At 37.6% G+C, this 21,450-nt stretch overlaps 1 protein-coding gene across 1 annotated transcript; it reads right to left on the bottom strand.

Annotated features, from left to right (window-relative positions):
- Positions 1-522: 522 nt before the first annotated feature.
- Positions 523-21,117, bottom strand: LOC130885506 (killer cell lectin-like receptor 2). The gene is made up of 5 exons (XM_057787048.1): positions 21,006-21,117; positions 13,801-14,013; positions 11,676-11,815; positions 5,491-5,594; positions 523-682 (listed from the first exon to the last, which is right to left on the bottom strand). The coding sequence occupies exons 1-5, from the start codon at positions 21,115-21,117 to the stop codon at positions 523-525; spliced, it is 729 nt and encodes a 242-aa protein (XP_057643031.1).
- Between the last annotated feature and the right edge of the window lie 333 nt (positions 21,118-21,450).

Raw genomic sequence — 21,450 nt, 5'->3', positions numbered from 1 at the left:
ATGGATGGTTGTATGAGTCCCTTGAACTATCCTGGTGACTATTTGTCAAATCTGGGAATGTATTTTACAGCAAAGAAATGTTTCTTAAAAATAGGTTCTACATTCAAACAATAACAAGCCATAACTAACAAGCTAACAAACAGAAACCCACAATTGCATCCTAGTTCTTAATTGTGATGCCAGAGCAGTGGGATATAGAAATGGATTATCCTAGTGGGAAGGACATGTATGCCCTGTTTTTCAAGTTTCTGTATTTGGATCCATATCTCATTCAGGAAACAAAGAAAATGATTTCACAGAGCTTGGATCAAATGGCATCCATTCTCCAGATATAAGCTGTTGTGTTTACAGGAAGTGAGATGGATTCTGCTGTGTTAAGTCAGGTTTCAGAAGAATATTGCTTCCCTTTTCCATCCATTAATCTGTTTGCTCAGCTGACCGAGACTTGTGGTTAAGAAACTCAATAATTAAGTAGTCACAAATCATCACATGAAACCAAGAAAGATGACAAATGTTCTATTTTTACTTTTCCTTCATACTGCACACTGGATGAGGGAATTTATCCATTCTCCTTTCACAGATGCAGGCATGGTTTCTACCACAGTCATCGGTGTTTATTCCTTGATAACTGAGAAATGCATAGCCTATACGTTCCTGTAATGATTTCACTGTTGTCAAATCACTGTAAAAAATCATATAATGGACAGTTATTACAATTTGAAGCCTATATTTATATAATCAAAGATTTAAAAAATAAAATTTATTGGCCAAATAATAGAATATATAATCACTTGTAGGAGTTTTACTAAAGGTTTTTTATTTTCTCTAAATTCATAAAAAATGATCTTGGGCCAGTGACATCACTCAGTGGATAGAAGCCATTGCTATCAAATCAGACTACCAGAGTTTAGCCCTGAGATACCACACAGTAGAAGTAGAGAAATGACTACTTCAACTATCCTCTAACTACAGATGTGCTGTAACATGATCACACCAATGCACATACACTCACACAAAAATAAAAACATAATAAAAAATAAAGAGAAAAATAATTTCTTGATCATAATTCTACTTTTTATTTATTCTACACTGTTAAATTTTCATCATGAAGTAAAATTGTTTTAGGATCACTAAAACATAATTTTACACTAAAGTTAATTTCCTATGATACTTTTTCAATAAAGACATTTAAAGAACAAGGCAAAAATAATGTATGTGACAAAAGAACAATATGTCATGGCTTGGGCAACACAGAGAGTTTTAAGCTGGCTAGCATGATGAGAATGTGTGTCAAAACAGTTGAAAGAGAATGAAATCCACAGAACTCCATGGAACTGTGAGGAAAAACTGATAAATCTTCAGCATAAAATAACCTTCCTTGAGCCCTAGATTTAATCTAGGTGGGAAGAGAGTATTCAGATTTACCCTAAGAATGGAAAAGGAATATAGATGAAACTACATGACCTGTGGATCATAGACAGAACAGGTAAGGTACAGTAGGAGTAGGCAAACAAATTAGTTAGCTACGAGGTATGATTATGGATAAAGTCCATAAAGTATGTGTGTTGAACATGGTCAAAGAGGAAAAGACCCAGTAGATATTTTGTATTCACAAGACACACATGGAGCACATATTCTGCATCATGGGTTCTTAACTTTACTCTGTGTCCACTAGCCAAGAAACACAGGTAATCTCACAGCTTCTCACTAGGTTCATTAGAAGCTGACATTTATACAGGTGTCCAAGCTACTGCATCTTTCCACTAGTGAAAATTCTTGTGGAAGTCACAGAAACCTTCTGAACACCAGGTTTCCTTACTGAAACCTCATGTCTGGACCTAGTTGCCACATCACCATTTGAAGATGGACACTAAAAAGAAATTCCACAGTAGCTCAGAATTGAATACAATAAAGGGTTATTTATTTATGGGTAGACTCACAGATCACAGTCCTCTGCTCGATCAGAAAATAGGAAACTTATTCATCAGTCAGAAGAGACAGTAACGCTTTACATTGGCATTTATAATTTAAGATGACACATCCAAGTGGGTAGGTAACTTAAAGACAGAATTCCTACAGCACCTATCAGTGAACAGTTTTGCAGCATAGTCAAGGACTATAAAGATCTCTTAACCTGGTACAGGCATTCTCTCAACCTTTGGCACCTCACTCTAAATGATGCCATTTCTCTCTGTATGGTGTTATACGATACAAACAAAATCATTAATTCTCTGGTTATGCATGGTGAACACTATCAGTTCTATCCCTTGAAATAGGAATAGCAGAACTAGCCTTTATGGAAAGATGCTTCATAGAGAAAAATAAATCAATAACAATGATTTTAATCTCTGTGCTTTGAACACATCAATACACCTATAAGGCCATTGGTTTTCTGACAACCTCTGTTACAGACTGGCCATGGCTGTGACAGCTTGGCCCCATCTGTAACAGCCTGTTTGAGAGAGTCCTTAGAGGAGATAAAGGAAACAATTTTCTTACATATTTGGAACCTAGCTCTCACCCTGGTGGGGAGCATTTAAAGAACTGAAGTGAGCCAGACCTGGCATGTTCCCAGACACTGATTGAAAGTTTCCTGAGAAAGTTACCACAGTGGATACTACTGTGCTTCAGATAGATTCTGCAGCTACTGAAGAGGAAACTCTGGAAATATCACAAGGAAATAACAATGAGAAAAATCCACAGAAACAGTACACTAAACCCAAAGAACTTCAGACACTAGGATTGCCACCTAATGTGTGGAAAATAAGTATGGTTGATATCTTTAAATGGAAATAAAGACAGTACAAGCACTTGTAATCCCAGCACTGAGAGATGGAGACATGACAATTAATATTTCAAGGTAAGCTTTCTGACATGAACATCGATTAAAAACAAGAAAATAATAAAAATTAAAATGATTTTTAAATGATATAAGGCAACTTAAAAGTATAACTAGTTAACAAAGTTATTTATGGAAAAACAAAGATTTCCTAAGGGAGAAATTTCAGTATTCCCTATTTCTAAAAGCATCAGTTAGTAGGAGGAAAGATAAGTATGTGAAATAAAAATAGAGGGGAAATTTCTGAGTATTAAAGGAACAAATAGGGATACTATGGAGGGGTAAAAAACAGAAGATTCAGGGGTGGAGTCAACAAAACTAAAGATGTACAAAATGCCTATGGATACCCACTACTTAGTAAGCTTGTAGTTGACCAACACAAAACAAACTCCAAATCTGGCAGTTTAGGGTGTTTTCTTTTTTCTTTTTTTCTTTTTTCTTTCTTTCTTTTTTTTTTTTTTGCATGTATTTGTTTGTTACTTACCTTTTTCTTTGATTGGGTTTTTTGTTTTATTTGATTTTCATTTTTGTTTTTATTTTTGGAGAAAGAACATTAAATTAGGGGGATAGGAAGTTGTGGAGAATCTGGGAGGTCTTAGAGGTAGGAAATCTGATCAAAATATATTCCATTGAAGATATAATTAAAAATCAAAATGTAACTATATAAAAGACAGCCATAGAGAACATGAGTTTTAAATGAAAATCAAAGCATAAGGTAGGAATTACTGGTCAGAGAGATCACAGAATTGTCCAAAAAAGTATAGGCCATTGCCATTGTTCTTGGTGATCCAACATAATTACATGGTAAGACCCTAATACTAAAAACAGCACACATTTTGACATCAGGACATAGAGAAATCAATCGCAAACCAGTCAGAAAGCATCTTCCCTTGGGCTAGCATCCAAATGGTCAGAAAGTGCTTTGCAGGTTTCAGAGGGAAAAAAGATATGAATGTCTTACCCAGTGCTGGACCCTGCATGCCACAATACTGACCTGCAAGTGAAGATGTGCCCCCGTGGAACTATTATTATAGGATGATTAATTTCTTTCTTATTGGTCCTGATGTCTTTACCACATGAGGGATGGAATGTTCAGTATTATAATCTAAATCAAAAGTCCATGACTGGGGAGGTCACAAGCCCTAGGTTTGTATCTGCTACAATCGCATTGCTAAGAGGTCAAGTGGTCAAAGTGCAGTTCTAATATTTCTGTTTATGCCCTAAAGCAGGACTTCTTTCAACCTTGGTCAGAGAAGCTTCTTTATATAGTGGGCAGTACAGAGTGGCAGTATTGCTCAAAGTGCTGAAGAGAAGAAAAAATGTGTACAGTCCTATGGCGATGCCTTCATCAACCTCCTCCTGGCAACCACAAATACTCAGGGAATATCAATGAAGAGGAAGTGTAAAAATTTAAGATCCAGCTGATGTGGAAAAGCTCTGTGAAATGCTGTCTTCTGTACTTGACACGGCTATGAAATCACAAACTCAGCAGTTGTGGTTACCTATATGCAACCTACACACGGTTATGCCAGCTAAAATCCCAGCATAGATGGGGAGCTGCTCTTTACCCTTTAATGAATCACTATTGTTAGCTGACAGCTGTTGGAAATGGAAAACTCATTCTTTATTGGGGTTGTAGCTACTGCTTGGGTTGCTTGCTCCAGTGATTGTCTTTATAACCATATAACAATGAACAGTCTTAATAATAAAAGCTTGAGTTAGATGTGACTACATTAGCATACAGTCAGGAAAAGGTTGGGAGGGCAAGTAGGGGATGAATATGATAAAATATCATTCTGTATATTATAATATTTACAATAAATATTACTAAGAAAATTAGTGAGTAGCATTCCATTAGATTGAAAATAAATAACCTTCAATCTCATTATAAACTACAACACTTTGAAATGGAAAGTACACATTAATATATTCTTATATTTATAAATAACAATTATATACACTAACTACAGAAACAAGCCTAGTAAAAGTTTGAGGAACTCATACTCATTGTATCTATCAGCATGATCCAGTTATTTCATATCTTCTTAAGCTTTTGATTTGCTTGTGTTGTGCACATCATAGAACATACAGTCCTGATGTATGTTCAATATTCCATCACTATCGGTCAGCTTCTAGATGATTCCTTTTCCCTGTCTAACACTTGATAAAAATACGTGATATGCATCTTTTTCTTACCCATGGGTTCCATAGAAAATGGGGAAATCCATGTGAAATGAGAGAAATGAATTTCCCACATGTAAACAGGAACTGCGGTTTCATTTATCAGCTGCCCAGACACAATCTCACAGAAACTATATTAATTGTAATACTGTTTGGTCAATGCCTTAGACTTCTTACTGATTAGCTCTAACTATAAAATTAACCCATTTCTATTAATCTGTGTATTGCCACAAGGCTGTGGGTTACTGACAGGATGTTATTCCTTCAACAGCTATATGGCATCTCTTTCTATCTCTGTTCAGATTTCTCACATGAAATCACAAACTCAGCAGTTGTGCTAAGCTGTTAGCTGAAACAGTTTTATTCATTAACTAATAAAGGCAACACATATACAGAAGGACATCCTATCTCATACACAATTCTCCCAACTCATGTACCACTGTTAGCGTGTGAGTGCTCAGGAAACTCACAGGTTAGATGGGCCATTGTCAATCCATTGCCATTTGCTTTTTCTTGTATCATACGATAATCCAATCCAGTAATAGTTTGAATTAACTTTGAACTGAAGGAATTTCTGTAAGGGAAAAGACATCTGATGATAAAATTTTCTTCTCTTTCAGAGAAAAAACTACATAACACATCTTAGCTATTTCTTATGTCAGTTCTCTAGAACTTTCCTCTAGTTCCTCGAAGTTAATTTTTAAAGTAATTTCTCACTAGTAGCTAATTTATGACAAACAAATCAATTATATAAGTTATTTTTTTAAAAAAATCAGGTATCTAGAGATACTGGACTCATGAAATGATTTGTGACTGTGTTTCTCAGAGAAAGTCTCACTGTGTGGCCAAGGCTGTTTTTGAATTTACAATCTCCCTTATTCAGACACTAAATGAACATTGCATACCAGCTCCATACATAATTATGAAAATATGAAATTGTTCAAATGCACATTTCAGAAGACTACAGGAGCATGTGGGAATTGATCATTCTATGTGATCCTCTGTCTTAAAACCAAATTCATTAAAATGAAAAGTTCTGTTCAACATCAGCAGACTTCATAGACTCAGGTACTGTCCAGACCAGTCTGAAGAGCAGGTGAGTGACCTGCCTGCCAGTGAAACCACAACACTTCACAGACTCTGTTCCTCAAGTCCCATTGTGAGGTCCTCTCCCTTCTACCTCATCACCAGCACTACTGCTGGGCCCGTCCTCAAACTCTGGAAGAATCCTACTATTGAAGTGTAGACCACACCAATCAGAAAACCAAACCACACAAGTCAGAAGAACAGAGACCCGACCCCCTCTCACTACAACAAAAGTCAACCTAATAATCAACAGGCCAGCTCCCAACTTGGGAAGATCAAAGGTCTTATTGATCACCAGAAGTAAAGACTGAAAAGATAAAGAGACCAAAAAAGAAACAGAAACTAAAGAACAAAACATCAGTCTAACAAAACCAAACAGAGAATTGCGTATTTAGACCTATAATCATTTCATAACCAAATGCCAGTTTAAGAACACAGTCAATAACAGTCAAGACATAGGCTACCACCAGACCCTAGGTATCCTATGACAGTAAAACCTGTATATTCCAAGGCAGCAGAAACACAGGAAAACAACTTTATGAAGATGATAGAAGACCTTGAAAGTGAAATGAGAATCTTCCTTAAAGAATTCAAAGAAAAGACAACCAGAAATTGGAAGAAATCAACAAATCCCTTAAAGAATGTAAAGAAAACCCATGAAAACAAATGAACAGGTGAAGAAAACTATTAAAGACCTGGAAATTCAGTCCCAGTCCAGCTGGCCTTGGTGACCTGGACTGGGAATAAAAAAGCATGGGATCAAACCGGACTCTCTGAACATGGCGGACAATGAGGGCTGATGAGAAGCCAAGGGCAATGGCACTGGGTTTTGATCCTACTGCATGAACTGACTTTGTGGGAGCCTAGCCTGTTTGGATGTTCACCTTCCTAGACCTGGATGGAGGGGGGAGGACCTTGGACTTCCCACAGGGCAGGGAACCCTGACTGGCCTTTGGACTGGAGAAGGAGGGGGAAAGAAGTGGGGGGAGGGGGAGACAAGTGGGGAAAGAGGGAGGAGGGAGAGGGAAATGAGAGGCAGGGAGGAGGTGGAAATTTTTTTTTCAATAAAAAAATAAAAATCACCAAAAAAAAATAATAACCCTGGAAATGAAGAAGAAGAAGAAGAAGAAGAAGAAGAAGAAGAAGAAGAAGAAGAAGAAGAAGAAGAAGAAGAAGAAGAAGAAGAAGAAGAAGAAGAAGAAAAAGAAAAATAAAAGACAAACTAAAGGAGTTCTGGAAATGGAAAATCTGGGTAAGTGAACAAGAACTAAAGATGTAAGCATTGTCAACAGAATATAAGAGATGGAAGAGAGAATTTCAGATGCTGAAATTATTATAGAAGAAATAAATTCAGTGGTCAAAGAAAAAGCTAAATCTCAAAAACTCCTAACATGAGACATCCAAGAAATCTGGGACACTGAAAAGAACAAACTTATGAAGAATGGGAACAGGAGAAGAATCCCAACTCAAAAACCCAGAGACTATATTTAATGAAATCACATAAGAAAACTTTCCTAACCTAAAGAAAAAGGTTAGGAAATATGGTACAAGAAGACTACAGAATACAAATAGACTGTATCAGATAAGAAAATCCTTCTGGGTGGTAGTGGCACATGCCTTTAATCCCAGAACCCAGGAGGCAGAGACCTGTTAATTTGAGGCCAGCCTAGTTTACAGAGTATGTTTCAGGAGTGGTTCCATAGCTACTGAGAAATCCTATCTCAAAAAAAAGCAGGAAAGAAAGAAAGAAAAAGAAAAGAAAATCCCAATGCCACATAATAAAGCACTAAACATACAGAACAAAGAATCAATATTAAAAGCAGCATGGTAAAAAAACAAGTTGTCATTGTTTTTCTACCACTGAGTAATACTCCATTCTATAAATGTACCACATTTTGTATTCATTCCTAGTTTGAGGAGAACCAAGGCTGTTTCCAGATTCTGGCTATTATGAAAAATGTTGCCATAAACACAGTTGAGCAAATGTCTATGTAGTATGAGTGTGCATCTTTTGGGTATATGCCCAAAAGTATTGCTCAGTCTTTAGATAGTTTTAAATTCCCAGTTTTCTGAGAAACTGCCATTCTGAATTCCAAAGTGTCTGTACCAGTTAATACTCCCATTCTCTCCAGAATGAGCTATCATTGGTTGTTTTGATCTTAGCCATTCTGACTATTGTAATTTGCTATCTCAGCATTGCTTTGGTTTGAATTTCCCTGATGGCTAATAATGTTAAGCATTTTCCTTAAGTCTCTTTTAGCCATTTTATATTCTTCTGTTGAGAATTCTCTGTTTAGGTATGTACCCCATCTTTAAATTGAATTATTTGGTATTTTACTGTCTAGCTTCTTCAGTTCTTTATGTATTTTGGAGATCAGTTCTCTGTCCAATGTTGGGCTGATGAAGATCCTTTCTCATTCTGTAGGCATCCATGGATGACCCCAGTTAAGACCCTAAGCAGTAGTGGAGAGAGTGCCTGAATGGACCTTTGCTTGTAATCAGATTGATAACTACCTTAATTGTCATCATAAAGACTTCATCCAGCAACTAATGGAAGCAGATGTAGATATCCAGTTATTCACTGAGCCTAACTTCTGGAGACCAATCAAAGAGAAGGAGGTACAATAATATGAGCAAAGGGGTCAATACCAAGATGGGGATAGCCACAGAAATAGCTGACCTGACCTAGTAGGAGCTCACCAACTTAGAACTGATAGCAGAGGAGCCTGTAAAGGACCAAACTAGGATCCCTGAATGTGAGGACAGTCGTATGGCTTGGGAAGTCTCTGGGACCACAGGCAGTGATACAAGGTTTTATCCCTAGTGCTTGAGCTGGGATTTTGGAGTCCATCCTTTTTGGAGGGATACCCAACTCAGCCTAAGTATGGGGGGGACAGCCTTGGTACTACCTCAAAGTCAGGTATCAGACTTTGTTGACTCTTCATGGAAAGCCTTGCTGTCTTTGAGGAGTAGATGGGGGCTGGATTGGAGGGAATGTAGGGGGAACCGGAGGAGGGAAGGGAGTGGGAACTGGGATAGATATTTAAAATGAGAAAAGATTGTTTTAAAAGAAAATAAATACATTTTAAAAAGAAATATATGTCACTATACCTAGAGAAGTATAACCTTCTTGTTATACTTCTATTATTTTGACACTTGGATATTGTTCATTGTTGAACAAATTTGCCAAGCATGAGCAGGGTTGTGAATTTGATTCCCATTCTACAAGAATAAGAAGATAAATAAAATACTGTCAAAAAATACCAAGTAACATTTAAAAGCAGACCTATTAGAATTATACCTAACTTCTCAACAGAAGTTGAGAAAAGCCAAAAAGACCTGGATTGATGTCATACAGATTCTAAGAGACTACAGATGCCAGTACAGACAACTAAACCCAGCAAAAGTCTCAATCACTATAGATTGAGAAAACAAGATATTTCATTACAAAGTGAAATTTCAACAATAACTATATACAAATCAGTCCTACCAAAAGTACTTGAAAGAAAATTCCAACCCAATGAAGTTAACTACACAAATAAAACACAGGCAATAGATAATCCCCTATCAGCAAAACCCAAAGAAGGGAAAAACACACACAAACACAAACACATGTACACATACACACAAACACATCATCACCAACACCAATAAAAATATTAGGAATTAACAATCACTGGTCATTAATGCATATCAATATCAATATCCTTCAATAAAAAATACAGTCTACCAGAATGGATATAAATCAGGATCCATTCATCTGTTGCATACAAGAAACACACTTCAACATTGACTCAGAGTTAAGAGTTGGAAAAGTTTTTTTCATCCAAATGAACCCAGGAAGCAAGGTAGTATAGCTACCCCAATATCTAACAAAACAGACTTCAAAACAAATTTAGTCAAAATATATGAAAAGGAGAATTATATACCCAGGAAAGGAAAAATCCACCAAGATGATATCTCTATTCTTGAATATCCATACCTCAAATGGAAGAGCAATCTCATTTGTAAAAGAAATACTACTAAAGTATAAATCACACATCAAACCTCACAAATTAAAGTGGGAGACTTCAATACCAATCTCTCATCTGTCAACAAGTCATCCAGAGAACAACTAGATAAATGATGTAACAGACATTGTAACTCAAATGGACCTAACAGATATCTACAAAACATTTTACCCACAAAAAGAAAATATCTTCTTGTCAGCACCTCATGGAACTTTCTCCAAAATTCATCATATATTTGCATAAACGGTAGATTTGAACAATAACGCAAACAATAGAATGCCTACAAACTTATGGAAACTGAACAACTATCTACTATGTTACCAAGGTTTAAGGAAGGAATAAAGAAATTAAAGGCTTCCTACAATTCAATGAAAATGAATGCATACCACATATAAACCTATGGGGCACACTGAAAGTGGTGAGAAGAGGAAAGTTCAAAGCACTAAATGCTTTTATAAAGAATTTGGAGAGATCTCATACTATCAACTTAACAGCACACCAAAAAGCTCGAGAACAAAAAGAAGCAAACACACCCAAGAGGAGTAAGTGGCAGGAAATTATCAAACTGAGGGTTCATGGGGGGATGCCTGGATCTCCCTGGGAATGGGGAAATAGAAGAAATTTTATAAGTGGATTGAAGACAGGTGGGGATGGAGGAAGAAAGTTTTTAAAGAGAAGAATGATACGGGCAGGAGTATTTCTGGGTTAGGTAGAAACCAGACACAAGGGAATCTCCTATGAATCCACAAGGATGATCGTAGCTAAGACTGCTGGAAATGGCAGATATAGTCTGAACTGACCATGTCTTGTGACTAGGTAAGACTTCCAGTGAAGGGATTGGGACACCAACTCAGCCACATAGCCATATGATTGCAGTCAGTTCTGTCAATGAGACAAGTGTGAATAAAGGTGGCCTAGAGATTAGGTGAGTGGCCAATCAAAGCTACACCCTAAAACACTATACTACCTGGAGTACCAGGACCTACTTGCTGGAGTCCGGGACCCCAGAGACCTAGGACAGAATCAGACAACTGGAGAAAAAAATGTCAATGTAATAATGCCTAATAATATTTACAATACTCAAAGATTGATTCATAGCCCATTGTCTTCAGAGAGGCTTCATCCAGCTACTGATAGAAATAAAGACACAGAACCTCAGCCAAACTTTAGAACAAGTTTATAGCAAGTACTAATTTCCAGGAAATGGTGTAGCTGGCACTCAAAATAAATAAATGTCAGTCACTGGATATTCTATACCAAAGCATTAAACTTATTTAGGGAGAACATGATTTTCTGAGGGGTTCTCTTGCATATACTTGAGAAAGGGAGGAGATTGCAAAGATACGGTTGTCTCTTAATATTGAGTCTCTTTGTCAAAGACCCTGTGTCCTGACACTAAGCTAGGATTCCTACTGAACAGTTTTGCTCACATTACTGGCAAACCATATACAATCTTGAAGGTTTTACTTTCAAAAACATGCCTGAACTCAGTATGCCACTATCCAAGGGTTAGAGACACACTCCCAGAGAATAGAAAAGCATGGAAGAGTCTACGGTACCAGTTCATCATCATCGTCTATCTTCAAAAGTTTTAAGCTGTAATACTGGCAGGTCTGTATACATCCACTCCAGTGTTTATTGTCCACAGTGAAATAACATTTTATGCCACAGCAGAACCAGTGTCCTTCAACATTTTTGCCTACAACAGAGGAGGTGAATAATTAAACTTCTTATTTTCTAGCATACTGTTATCAGAGAAATGCATTTATTAAGTATCTATAACTAAGAAAAATAGCACGGCTCTCAGAAATTGAGATTTTAGAATGCAGAGAGACTCCTGTACACACATGCTTTATGCAACACTGTCTATAAAAGTAAATGTGTGGAAACATCTGATGTGTCCATTATGGATAAATCAGTATCAAAACTATAGCAGATGCACATAAAGGAATACTGTCTATCCTTTAAAGAGAAGTAAATAGGCTGGGCATGATGGCTTATGCCCATGACCTAAGCACTCCAGATAGTGAGACAGGAGGGTCACCAACAGTTTGAGGCTGGCATAGGTTAAGTAGTGATCACTTCCATACTAGCCTTGGCTATAAAGTAGATTCTAAGACAGCCAGGGCTACAGAATAAGCCTCAACACCTCAACACCACCAATACAGACACGGACCACTGTGACAAACATAGATGAACTTGAGCATGGTGTGCAAAATGAAACAAGCAAGGCCCAGGACCAAACTTTATGATTCAATTCAGATGAGGGTGCTAACACAGTCCAAATCTATGAAACAGAGCTGTGTAGTAAGGAGCTTGAGGGTGGGGAACAAACACTGTCTGCTCAAAGGCTGTTGCAAACATGACAGAATTCTAGATTGTGCCCACACTGGTTCAGACATACTGTACATTTAGAGTTGTGCTATGATCTATGTTAGATGCTCTTATTTTAAGACACATAAGAGACATATGAAAGAGCTTGTGATGGTGATAGTCTGTTCTGATTATGTTGATGCCTTCAGCAGTGTGCTCATATGTCCAAACATGTCAAGTTGAAAACAATGAAATGTGTCCAGTTTGTGTAACAACATCTCAATACAATTATTTTGTTTGTTGAGGGGATGTGGATGGCCATGTTCAATTAACAAACTCTATCTTCAATCTCTGTTTTCCTATGAAGTGGTATTATTGTGTGGCTCAGGCTGGCCTGTAATTTGTTGGGCTATATAGACTGTTCTCAAATTTACAATCCTTCTTTCTCAGCCTCCTAAGTACAGGGATTACAGTGTTAAACTATCATTTACAGATGACAAAGGTTTTTTCAAAAAAAAAAAAAGAATGACACAAAATGTTTTTCATGTTCTGGAATACTTTAAAGATTTTGGGGGAGATTTTTCATTTCTTCCCACAAATTTTATAATGTAGCAATTTTAAAGATATCATCAATCCTTGAATAATGAAATTGTCAACCTCTACTATCATAGCACAGTAAGTTCATATACAAAAACTCTTTGTACACTCTAAATCCTCAACAATTATTTAATAATTATTGATCAATTGAATCAATTAAAGAAAACCAGTCATGATAAAAAATAAGAAAATTTCCTCAAAACACTTGATATGTGTATCTTTTAGGTGTCATTAATAGTGTTACTGATAGAAGTGCATGAATGTGAACAGCCTTGGTGAAACTCCCATTTGAGATTTAGGGATAATATCTTAGTCATAAACAGGCCAATTTTCTCATAACAAGACAGGAGGAAACACACACACACACACACACACACACAGACACATTGTTATTTCTGTGACTGCATCGATCTAAATGCTCTACATCCATTTTAACCTAAATATTTTGTAAATGCACTTTTATGAAAAATTTGATGTTCTGAGAAGAACAAAGTTGGAGACTTAGATTTTCCCATGAACAAAAATGACTTGAATTCTTAGCTGCAATGAACTGTAATTCCATGCACTGGTAGCAATAGGAGTACCCGGTGACCCCTGAGTTTTAGATACTATAAGATTATCCTAATCCAAACAAGGATTTCCAGGGTTCTTTGCCCCTACATGAAACCTCAACCATTAACCCACAGAGCACCAGTGTTAAAAGTGGCTAAAAGAACTTGTGGAGAAGAATCAATACAGAAAAGTGCAATTTCTTATTCAAGATCCCCTCCATACCTGTGAACTGTATGCAATCTAAAACTTTAGTTTCCCCATAGCATCTGTTGCAGGAGTCACGTTCCTTCTGACGTTTGGGGTCATCAAACTCTCTAGACTTATTTTTCAGCATTTCTTTCATCAGGGAGTTGCTCTTTTGCAGGGTGTGATACTGTTGAGTGAGGTTGTTTAGATTTTTGTGCAGTTCATATTTGTTTCCACTATCCCGAGAAACTAAAATTAATAGCAGATATAACACCAAAAAATGCTCATATGAAATAAGTATTAAAATCTAAGATTAGAGGAAAAACTTTATTTTTACACCAACATATGTCATTACTTTCATTTGTACTTTAAAGTTTAGAAATTAACATATCAATTGACTATAGAGATTGAAATATCATTTTCTCTATATCAGGAGATAGAGTTCTATCAGCAATTTCAGTGTAAAATAAATGATTGGTACAGCTAATAAAACTGCAGTGGAAGCACCATACCTCCCAATTAATTCACATTTTAACACCACAAAACTTACAAATAAATAACTAAGTAAAATACTCAGTGAATACTTAAGACAACATGAAAATGTGAATGAAGAAGCCTTAAGAAATGATACAATTCTCACTGGAGTCTTTGGAAAGCATAATATTCATATATGTAGCTGTGTTTTAGCCCAAACTGAGAGTGAGTTTCTCTAAACATTTGACAAAATCTCAAAAAGCTCAAGCTTTAATGTCTCTATACAAGTGAGTTATTTTCATCTAACTTAACATTCACAGAGTAAATTAAATAAACAATCATCATTTCTTTTGCACATCTGTTTCTCACAGAATGCTTATTTAAGATTCACAATCACCTGAGTTCAGAAGGCTGACTATCATAAATTCCTCAGAAGGCAATCTGCCACCAAGTCGTCAAAAGGAGTATGATCAAAACTGAGACAAAATGAGGCAGCTTCTAACAGCCGCAGAGTGAATAATATAGATATGTAAGAGAACAGGATACTGTAGCATCAGGAAGAAAACATCCAAAGTCCAGAACTATATGGCACATTCCCTGATTATAGCCAGGACAATGGACAATGTTAACTGCATAAGTAGTGTCTAAAGTTATTACTTAGGCAGAAAGGCAAAGAAGATATTTATCTGTTACTCACGATATGCCACCAACACTGCAACGGCCACCAGAAAGGAACAAAGGATTCCCAGAGATATTGCAATGAGGTACCAGGGGGCTAAACACTCTTAAATAAACAAAGCAAAGCAAGAAAATTATCACCATGAAAAAGAGCGCATCCTTTTACAAATCATAAATTTACATAACATGGTCTCTAAAAATTTTACAGAAGTCCATCTTACAACCTGACTGAACATGTGCTTTCTAAATTGTAGATCTCTCCCTAAAATTTACCTACCATAGAGATGTTACATTTGAGAAGTTTCACAGGATTCCAAACTTTTTTCACCTTTAGCTTTGTATTCTCAATCCTCCTGTCTCAGCCTAGAAGTAGCTGGATGTACCTCCTCCCCAGTTCTACAGGATCAAAAGTGCATCCTTCAAAAAGCACTGAAAGGACAGACACAGTCCAAGTAGAAGAACACAAACTGAAGTGTGCAGTCCACCAAGTGAGCGTCACTGAGGATGAGGAGGAAGGCAAAAGGGTCAATGTTCTTGAGATCTGTAGAGAACCTTCGCAGTTTGGAGCACATATGTATACAGGCTCATTCTTAAAGAAGACTAAAGTTAACTCTCTCTTTTTTTTCCCTAAATCCAATCATCTTCAGACAATACTGGACACTTTTATGTATCTGAGATGTTGGAAACATGAAAGCCATGCTTTCGTTCACTATAAATGGAGAAATCAAAATTTTCCAGGATAAAAACAAATTTAAACAATACATAGCCACAAATCCAGCCTTACAGAAAGTAATAGAAGGAAAATCACTAACCAAGGAGTTCAACAATGACCACAATATCTCAGACAACTAGAGACCCTTCACCAGCGCAACACAAAGAAGGGGAACACACAAAATTTACAACTTAAAAAATGACCAGAACTAACAACCACTGGTCATTAATATCACTTAATGTCAATGGACTCAACTCTCCTATAAAAAGGCACAGACTAACAGTTTGGATACGAAAACAGGATCCAACATTCTGCTGTTTACAAGAAACACACCTCAACCACAAAGACAGGCATCTACTCAGAGTAAAGGGTTGGGATAAGGCTTATCAAGTAAATGGACCTAAGAAACAAGCAGGGGTGGCCATACTAATTTCTAACAAAGTTGACTTCAAACTTAAATCAATCAGGAGAGATGGAAAGGGACATTTTCTACTCATAACAGGAACAATTCATCAGGATGAAGTCTCAATCCTGAATATCTATGCCCCTAATATAAAAGCACCCACGTACGTAAAAGAAACATTGTTAAAACTCAAGGCAGCCATCAAACCGCACACATTAATAGTAGGAGACTTTAATACTCCTCTCTCACCAATGGACAGGTCAATTAGACAGAAACCTAACAGAGAAATAAGAGAATTAATGGAGGTAATGAATCAAATGGACTTAACAGACATCTATAGAATATTCCACCAAAATAGGAAAGAATATACCTTCTTCTCTGCAGCTCATGGAACCTTCTCAAAAATCGACCACATACTCGGTAACAAAGCAAACATCCACAGTTACAAAAAATATTAATAACCACCTGTATCTTATCAGATCACCATGGATTAAAGCTAGAATTCAGCAACAATGCTACCCCCAGAAAGCCTACAAACTCATGGAAACTGAATAGTCAACTACTGAACCATACCTGGATTAAGGAAGAAATAAAGAAAGAAATTAAAGTCTTCCTTGAAGACAATGAAAATAAAGAAACAACATACTCAAACCTATGGGACACTATGAAAGCAGTCCTGAGAGGAAAGTTCATAGCACTAACTGCCCACTTAAAGAAAACAGAGAAAGCACACATTGGAGACTTAACAGCCCACCTGAAAGCTCTAGAAAAAAAAGAAGCAGACTCACCTAGAAGGGGTAGAAGACTGGAAATAATCAAACTGAGGGCTGAAATCAACAAAATAGAAACACAGAAAACAATTGAAAGAATCAATGAATCAAAAAGCTGGTTCCTGGAGAAAATCAACAATATTGATAAACCCCTATCCAAACTAATCAAACGGCAGAGAGAGAATTTGCAAATTAATAAGATCAGAAATGAAAAGGGGGACATAACCACAGACACAGAGGAAATTCAGAGAATCATTAGATCTTACTACAAAAGCCTGTATGCCACAAAACTGGAAAATGTAAAAGAAATGGACGCTTTTTTAGATAAATACCATATACAAAAGTTAAACCAGGACCAGGTGAACAACCTAAATAGACCTGTTAGTCGTGAAGAATTAGAAGCAGTTATCAAAAACCTCCCTTCCAAAAAAAGTCCAGGACCAGATGGTTTCAATGCGGAATTCTAACAGAACTTCCAAGAAGACCTAATACCTATTCTCCTTAATGTATTTCACAATATACAAACAGAAGAGTCATTGCCAAATTCCTTTTATGAAGCTACAGTAACTCTGATACCAAAACCACACAAAGACCCAACCAAGAAAGAGAATTACAGGCCAATCTCACTCATGAACATCGACGCAAAAATCCTCAACAAAATTCTGGCAAACCGAATCCAAGAACACATTAGAAAAATTATCCATTATGATCAAGTAGGCTTCATACCAGAGATGCAGGGCTGGTTTAACATACGCAAATCTATCAATGTAATCCATCATATAAATAAACTGAAAGAAAAAAACCATATGATCGTTTCATTAGATGCTGAAAAAGCATTTGACAAAATTCAACATCCCTTTATGATAAAAGTCTTGGAGAGATTAGGGATACAAGGGTCATATCTAAATTTAATTAAAGCTATATACAGCAAGCCGACAGCTAATATCAAAGTAAATGGAGAGAAACTTAAAGCCATCCCACTAAAATCAGTAACACGCCAAGGCTGTCCACTCTCTCCATACTTCTTCAATATAGTTCTCGAAGTTTTAGCAATAGCAATAAGACAACATAAGGGGATAAAGGGGATTCAAATCGGAAAGGAAGAAGTTAAACTTGCATTATTTGCAGATGATATGATAGTGTACATGAGCGACCCCAAAAACTCCTCCAAAGAACTCCTACAGCTGATAAACGCCTTTAGTAATGTGGCAGGATACAAGATCAACTCCAAAAAATCAGTCGCCCTCTTATACACAAAGGATATGGAAGCAGAGAGAGAAATAAGAGAATCATCACCTTTCACGATAGCCACAAACAGCATAAAATATCTTGGGGTAACTCTAACCAAGGAAGTGAAAGATCTATTTGACAAAAACTTTAAGGCATTGAAGAAAGAAATTGAAGAGGATACCAGAAAATGGAAGGATCTCCCTTGCTCTTGGATTGGGAGAATCAACATAGTAAAAATGGCAATTCTACCAAGGGCAATTTATAGATTCAATGCAATCCCCATTAAAATCCCATCAAAATTCTTCACAGATCTTGAAAGGACAATAATCAACTTTATATGGAGAAACAAAAAACCCAGGATAGCCAAAACAATCTTATACAATAAAGGAACTTCTGGAGGCATTACCATCCCTGACTTCAAACTCTATTACAGAGCTACAGTAATGAAAACAGCGTGGTACTGGCATAAAAACAGAGAAGTCGACCAATGGAATCATATAGAAGACCCGGATTTTAACCCACAAACCTATGAACAACTGATTTTCGATAAAGGAGCTAAAAGTATACAATGGAAGAAAGAAAGCATCTTCAACAAATGGTGCTGGCACAATTGGATGTCAACCTGTAGAAGAATGAAAATAGACCCATATCTATCACCATGCACAAAACTCAAGACCAAATGAATCAAAGACCTCAATATCAATCTGAACACACTGAACCTGATAGAAGAGAAAATGGGAAGTACCCTACAACATATGGGCACAGGAGATCGCTTCCTATGTTTAACCCCAGAAGCACAGACATTAAGGGCAACATTGAATAAATGGGACCTCCTGAAACTGAGAAGCTTCTGTAAAGTAAATACACTGTCATTAAGACAAAAAGGCAGCCTACTGACTGGGAGAAGATCTTCACCAACCCCGCAACAGACAAAGGTCTGATCTCCAAAATATATAAAGAACTCAAGAAACTAGACTTTAAAAGGATAATTAACCCAATTAAAAAATGGGGCACTGAACTGAACAGAGAATTCTCAACAGAAGAAGTTAAAATGGCCAAAAGATAATTAAGGTCATGCTCAACCTCCTTAGTGATGAGAGAAATGCAAATCAAAACAACTTTGAGATATCATCTTACACCTGTCAGAATGGCTAAAATCAAAAACACCAAGGATAGCCTTTGCTGGAGAGGTTGTGGAGAAAGGGGTACCCTCATCCATTGCTGGTGGGACTGCAAACTTGTGCAACCACTTTGGAAATCAGTGTGGCGGTTTCTCAGAAAAATTGGGATCAACCTACCCCTGGACCCAGCAATACCACTCTTGGGAATATACCCAAGAGATGCCCTATCATATGACAAAAGCATTTGTCCAACTATGTTCATAGCAGCATTATTTGTAATAGCCAGAACCTGGAAGCAACCTAGATGCCCTTCAATGGAAGAATGGATGAAGAAAGTGTGGAATATATACACATTAGAGTACTACTCTGCGGTAAAAAACAATGACTTCTCGAATTTTGCATGCAAATGGATGGAAATAGAAAATACGATCCTGAGTGAGGTAACCCAGACCCAAAAAGAAGAACATGGGATGTACTCACTCATAATTGGTTTCTAGCCATGGATAGGGGCCACTGAGTCTATAATTTGTGATCCTAAAGAAGCTAAACAAGAGGGTAAACCCAAGGAAAAACATATAGATATCCTCCCAGCTATGGGAAATAGACATGACTGATGGGCAAAAAATTGGAATCTTGGGGGTGGGGTGGGATGGGGATGAGGGGTGATGGGGAGAGAAAAGTGTGAAGGAGAAGATAGGGGAACCGGGGGAATCGGGGTGATTGGGGATAAAGGAAGGTTGGATAGGGGAGCAGGGAAACTCATACCTTAGGTAAGGGAGCCACCTAAGGGTTGGCAAGAGACTTGAACTTGGAATGGCTACCAGATGCCCAGGGCAATGTCCCCAGTTAGTTCATTGGGGCACCTGAGGATAGGGAACCTGAAATGAACCTATCCTATAATCATACTGATGAATATCTTGCATATCGCCATAGAACCTTCATCTAGCGATGGATGGAGATAGAGCCAGAGGCCCACACTGGAGCACCAGACTGAGCTCCCAAGGTTATAATGAGGAGCAGAAGGAGAGAGAACATGAACAAGGAAGTCAGGACCATGAGGGGTGCACCCAACCACTGAGACAGTGGGGCCGACCTATTGGGAGCTCACCAAGGCCAGCTGGACTGCTACTGAAAAAACATGAAATAAAACCGGACTCTCTGAATGTGGAGGACAATGAGAGCTGAGGAGAGGCCAAGGAGAATGGCACAGGAACTTTCTTCTGGCGATAGATCGAGAGAGAGACAGAGACCCAATTTGGAGCAACGGTCTGAGCTCTTAAGGTCCAAATGAGGAGCAGAAGGAGGGAGAACATGAGCAAGGAAATCAGGACCACGAGGCGTGCACCCACCCACTGTGACAGTGGAACTGATCTATTGGGAGCTCTCCAAGGCCAGCTGGGCTGGGACTGAATAAGCATGGGTTGAAACTGGACTCTCTGAACATGGCAGACAATGAAGGCTGATGAGAAGCCAAGGACAATGGCACTAGGTTTCGATCCTAATACATGAACTGGCTTTGTGGGAGCTTAGCCTGTTTGGATGCTCAACTTCCTGGGCCTGGATGGAAGTGGGAGGACCTTGGTCTTCCTGTAGGGCAGGGAATTTGGACTGCTCTTCAGTATCGAGAGGGAGGGGGAATGGACTGGGGGGAGGAGAAGAGGAGTGGGGATGGGGAGGGGATTGGGGGAAGGGACAATGTGTGGGAGGAGGGGGAGGGGAATGGGAAACGGGGAGCAGTTGGAAATTTTAATTAAAAAAGAATTAAAAAAAAAGAAAATTGAAAATATTGTTTTCAAATGTCAAAAGTTACAAGGCATAAAATCCAAGTGAACTTAAATGTTTAAAACATTTACCTCTGTGAACAGTTTGTCTCGGTGCTTGAGTCTCATCATGCTTTCCTCGGGTCTGCAATTCTGAAGACTTACCAAATCTCACAGTTGAGTAAGTGATCTCCTCATCACTCATCTTGATAGTAAGTAAAGTATGCTTTGCTTTAAAACCCGACCTTGAGTGATTTCTTAAGAAAAAGTTAAAATTTCCACCATTAGGAAGATACCTGGATCTGATGCTACAGTGTGATAGGAAGGGGTGGGATCTGACTTCTATAGCAATCCAAACATCCTAACAGGGACTGACCTTAAATTCCACTAGAGGTGAGAAGTCTTTGAAGATTTCTATTAAAGTCATTTATATTGTTATTAGTCACAGTAATTATTATCAGAAAATACAGAATGAATTTAAAATACACTAATAAGTTATTGCAATATTGGCACAGCCTATTTGTTCAAAATATTCAAC

The sequence above is a fragment of the Chionomys nivalis genome, chromosome 1 (assembly GCF_950005125.1).
Source record: "Chionomys nivalis chromosome 1, mChiNiv1.1, whole genome shotgun sequence".
In the NCBI taxonomy this organism is placed as follows: domain Eukaryota; kingdom Metazoa; phylum Chordata; class Mammalia; order Rodentia; family Cricetidae; genus Chionomys; species Chionomys nivalis.
The sequence above is the reverse complement of the archived record's forward strand: the minus strand, read 5'-3'. Positions and strand labels throughout refer to the sequence as shown.

Excerpts from the sequence above, each read along its gene's own strand:
- LOC130885506 (XM_057787048.1), bottom strand. The coding sequence starts at position 21,117 with ATGAGTGATGAGGAGATCACTTACTCAACTGTGAGATTTGGTAAGTCT. Across the intron at positions 11,816-13,800 it reads AGATTGCATACAGTTCACAG|GCAAAAATGTTGAAGGACAC; the intron begins GTATGGAGGGGA and ends CCTCTGTTGTAG. Across the intron at positions 683-5,490 it reads GACAATGGCCCATCTAACCT|TGATTTGACAACAGTGAAAT; the intron begins GTGAGTTTCCTG and ends GATTTTTTACAG.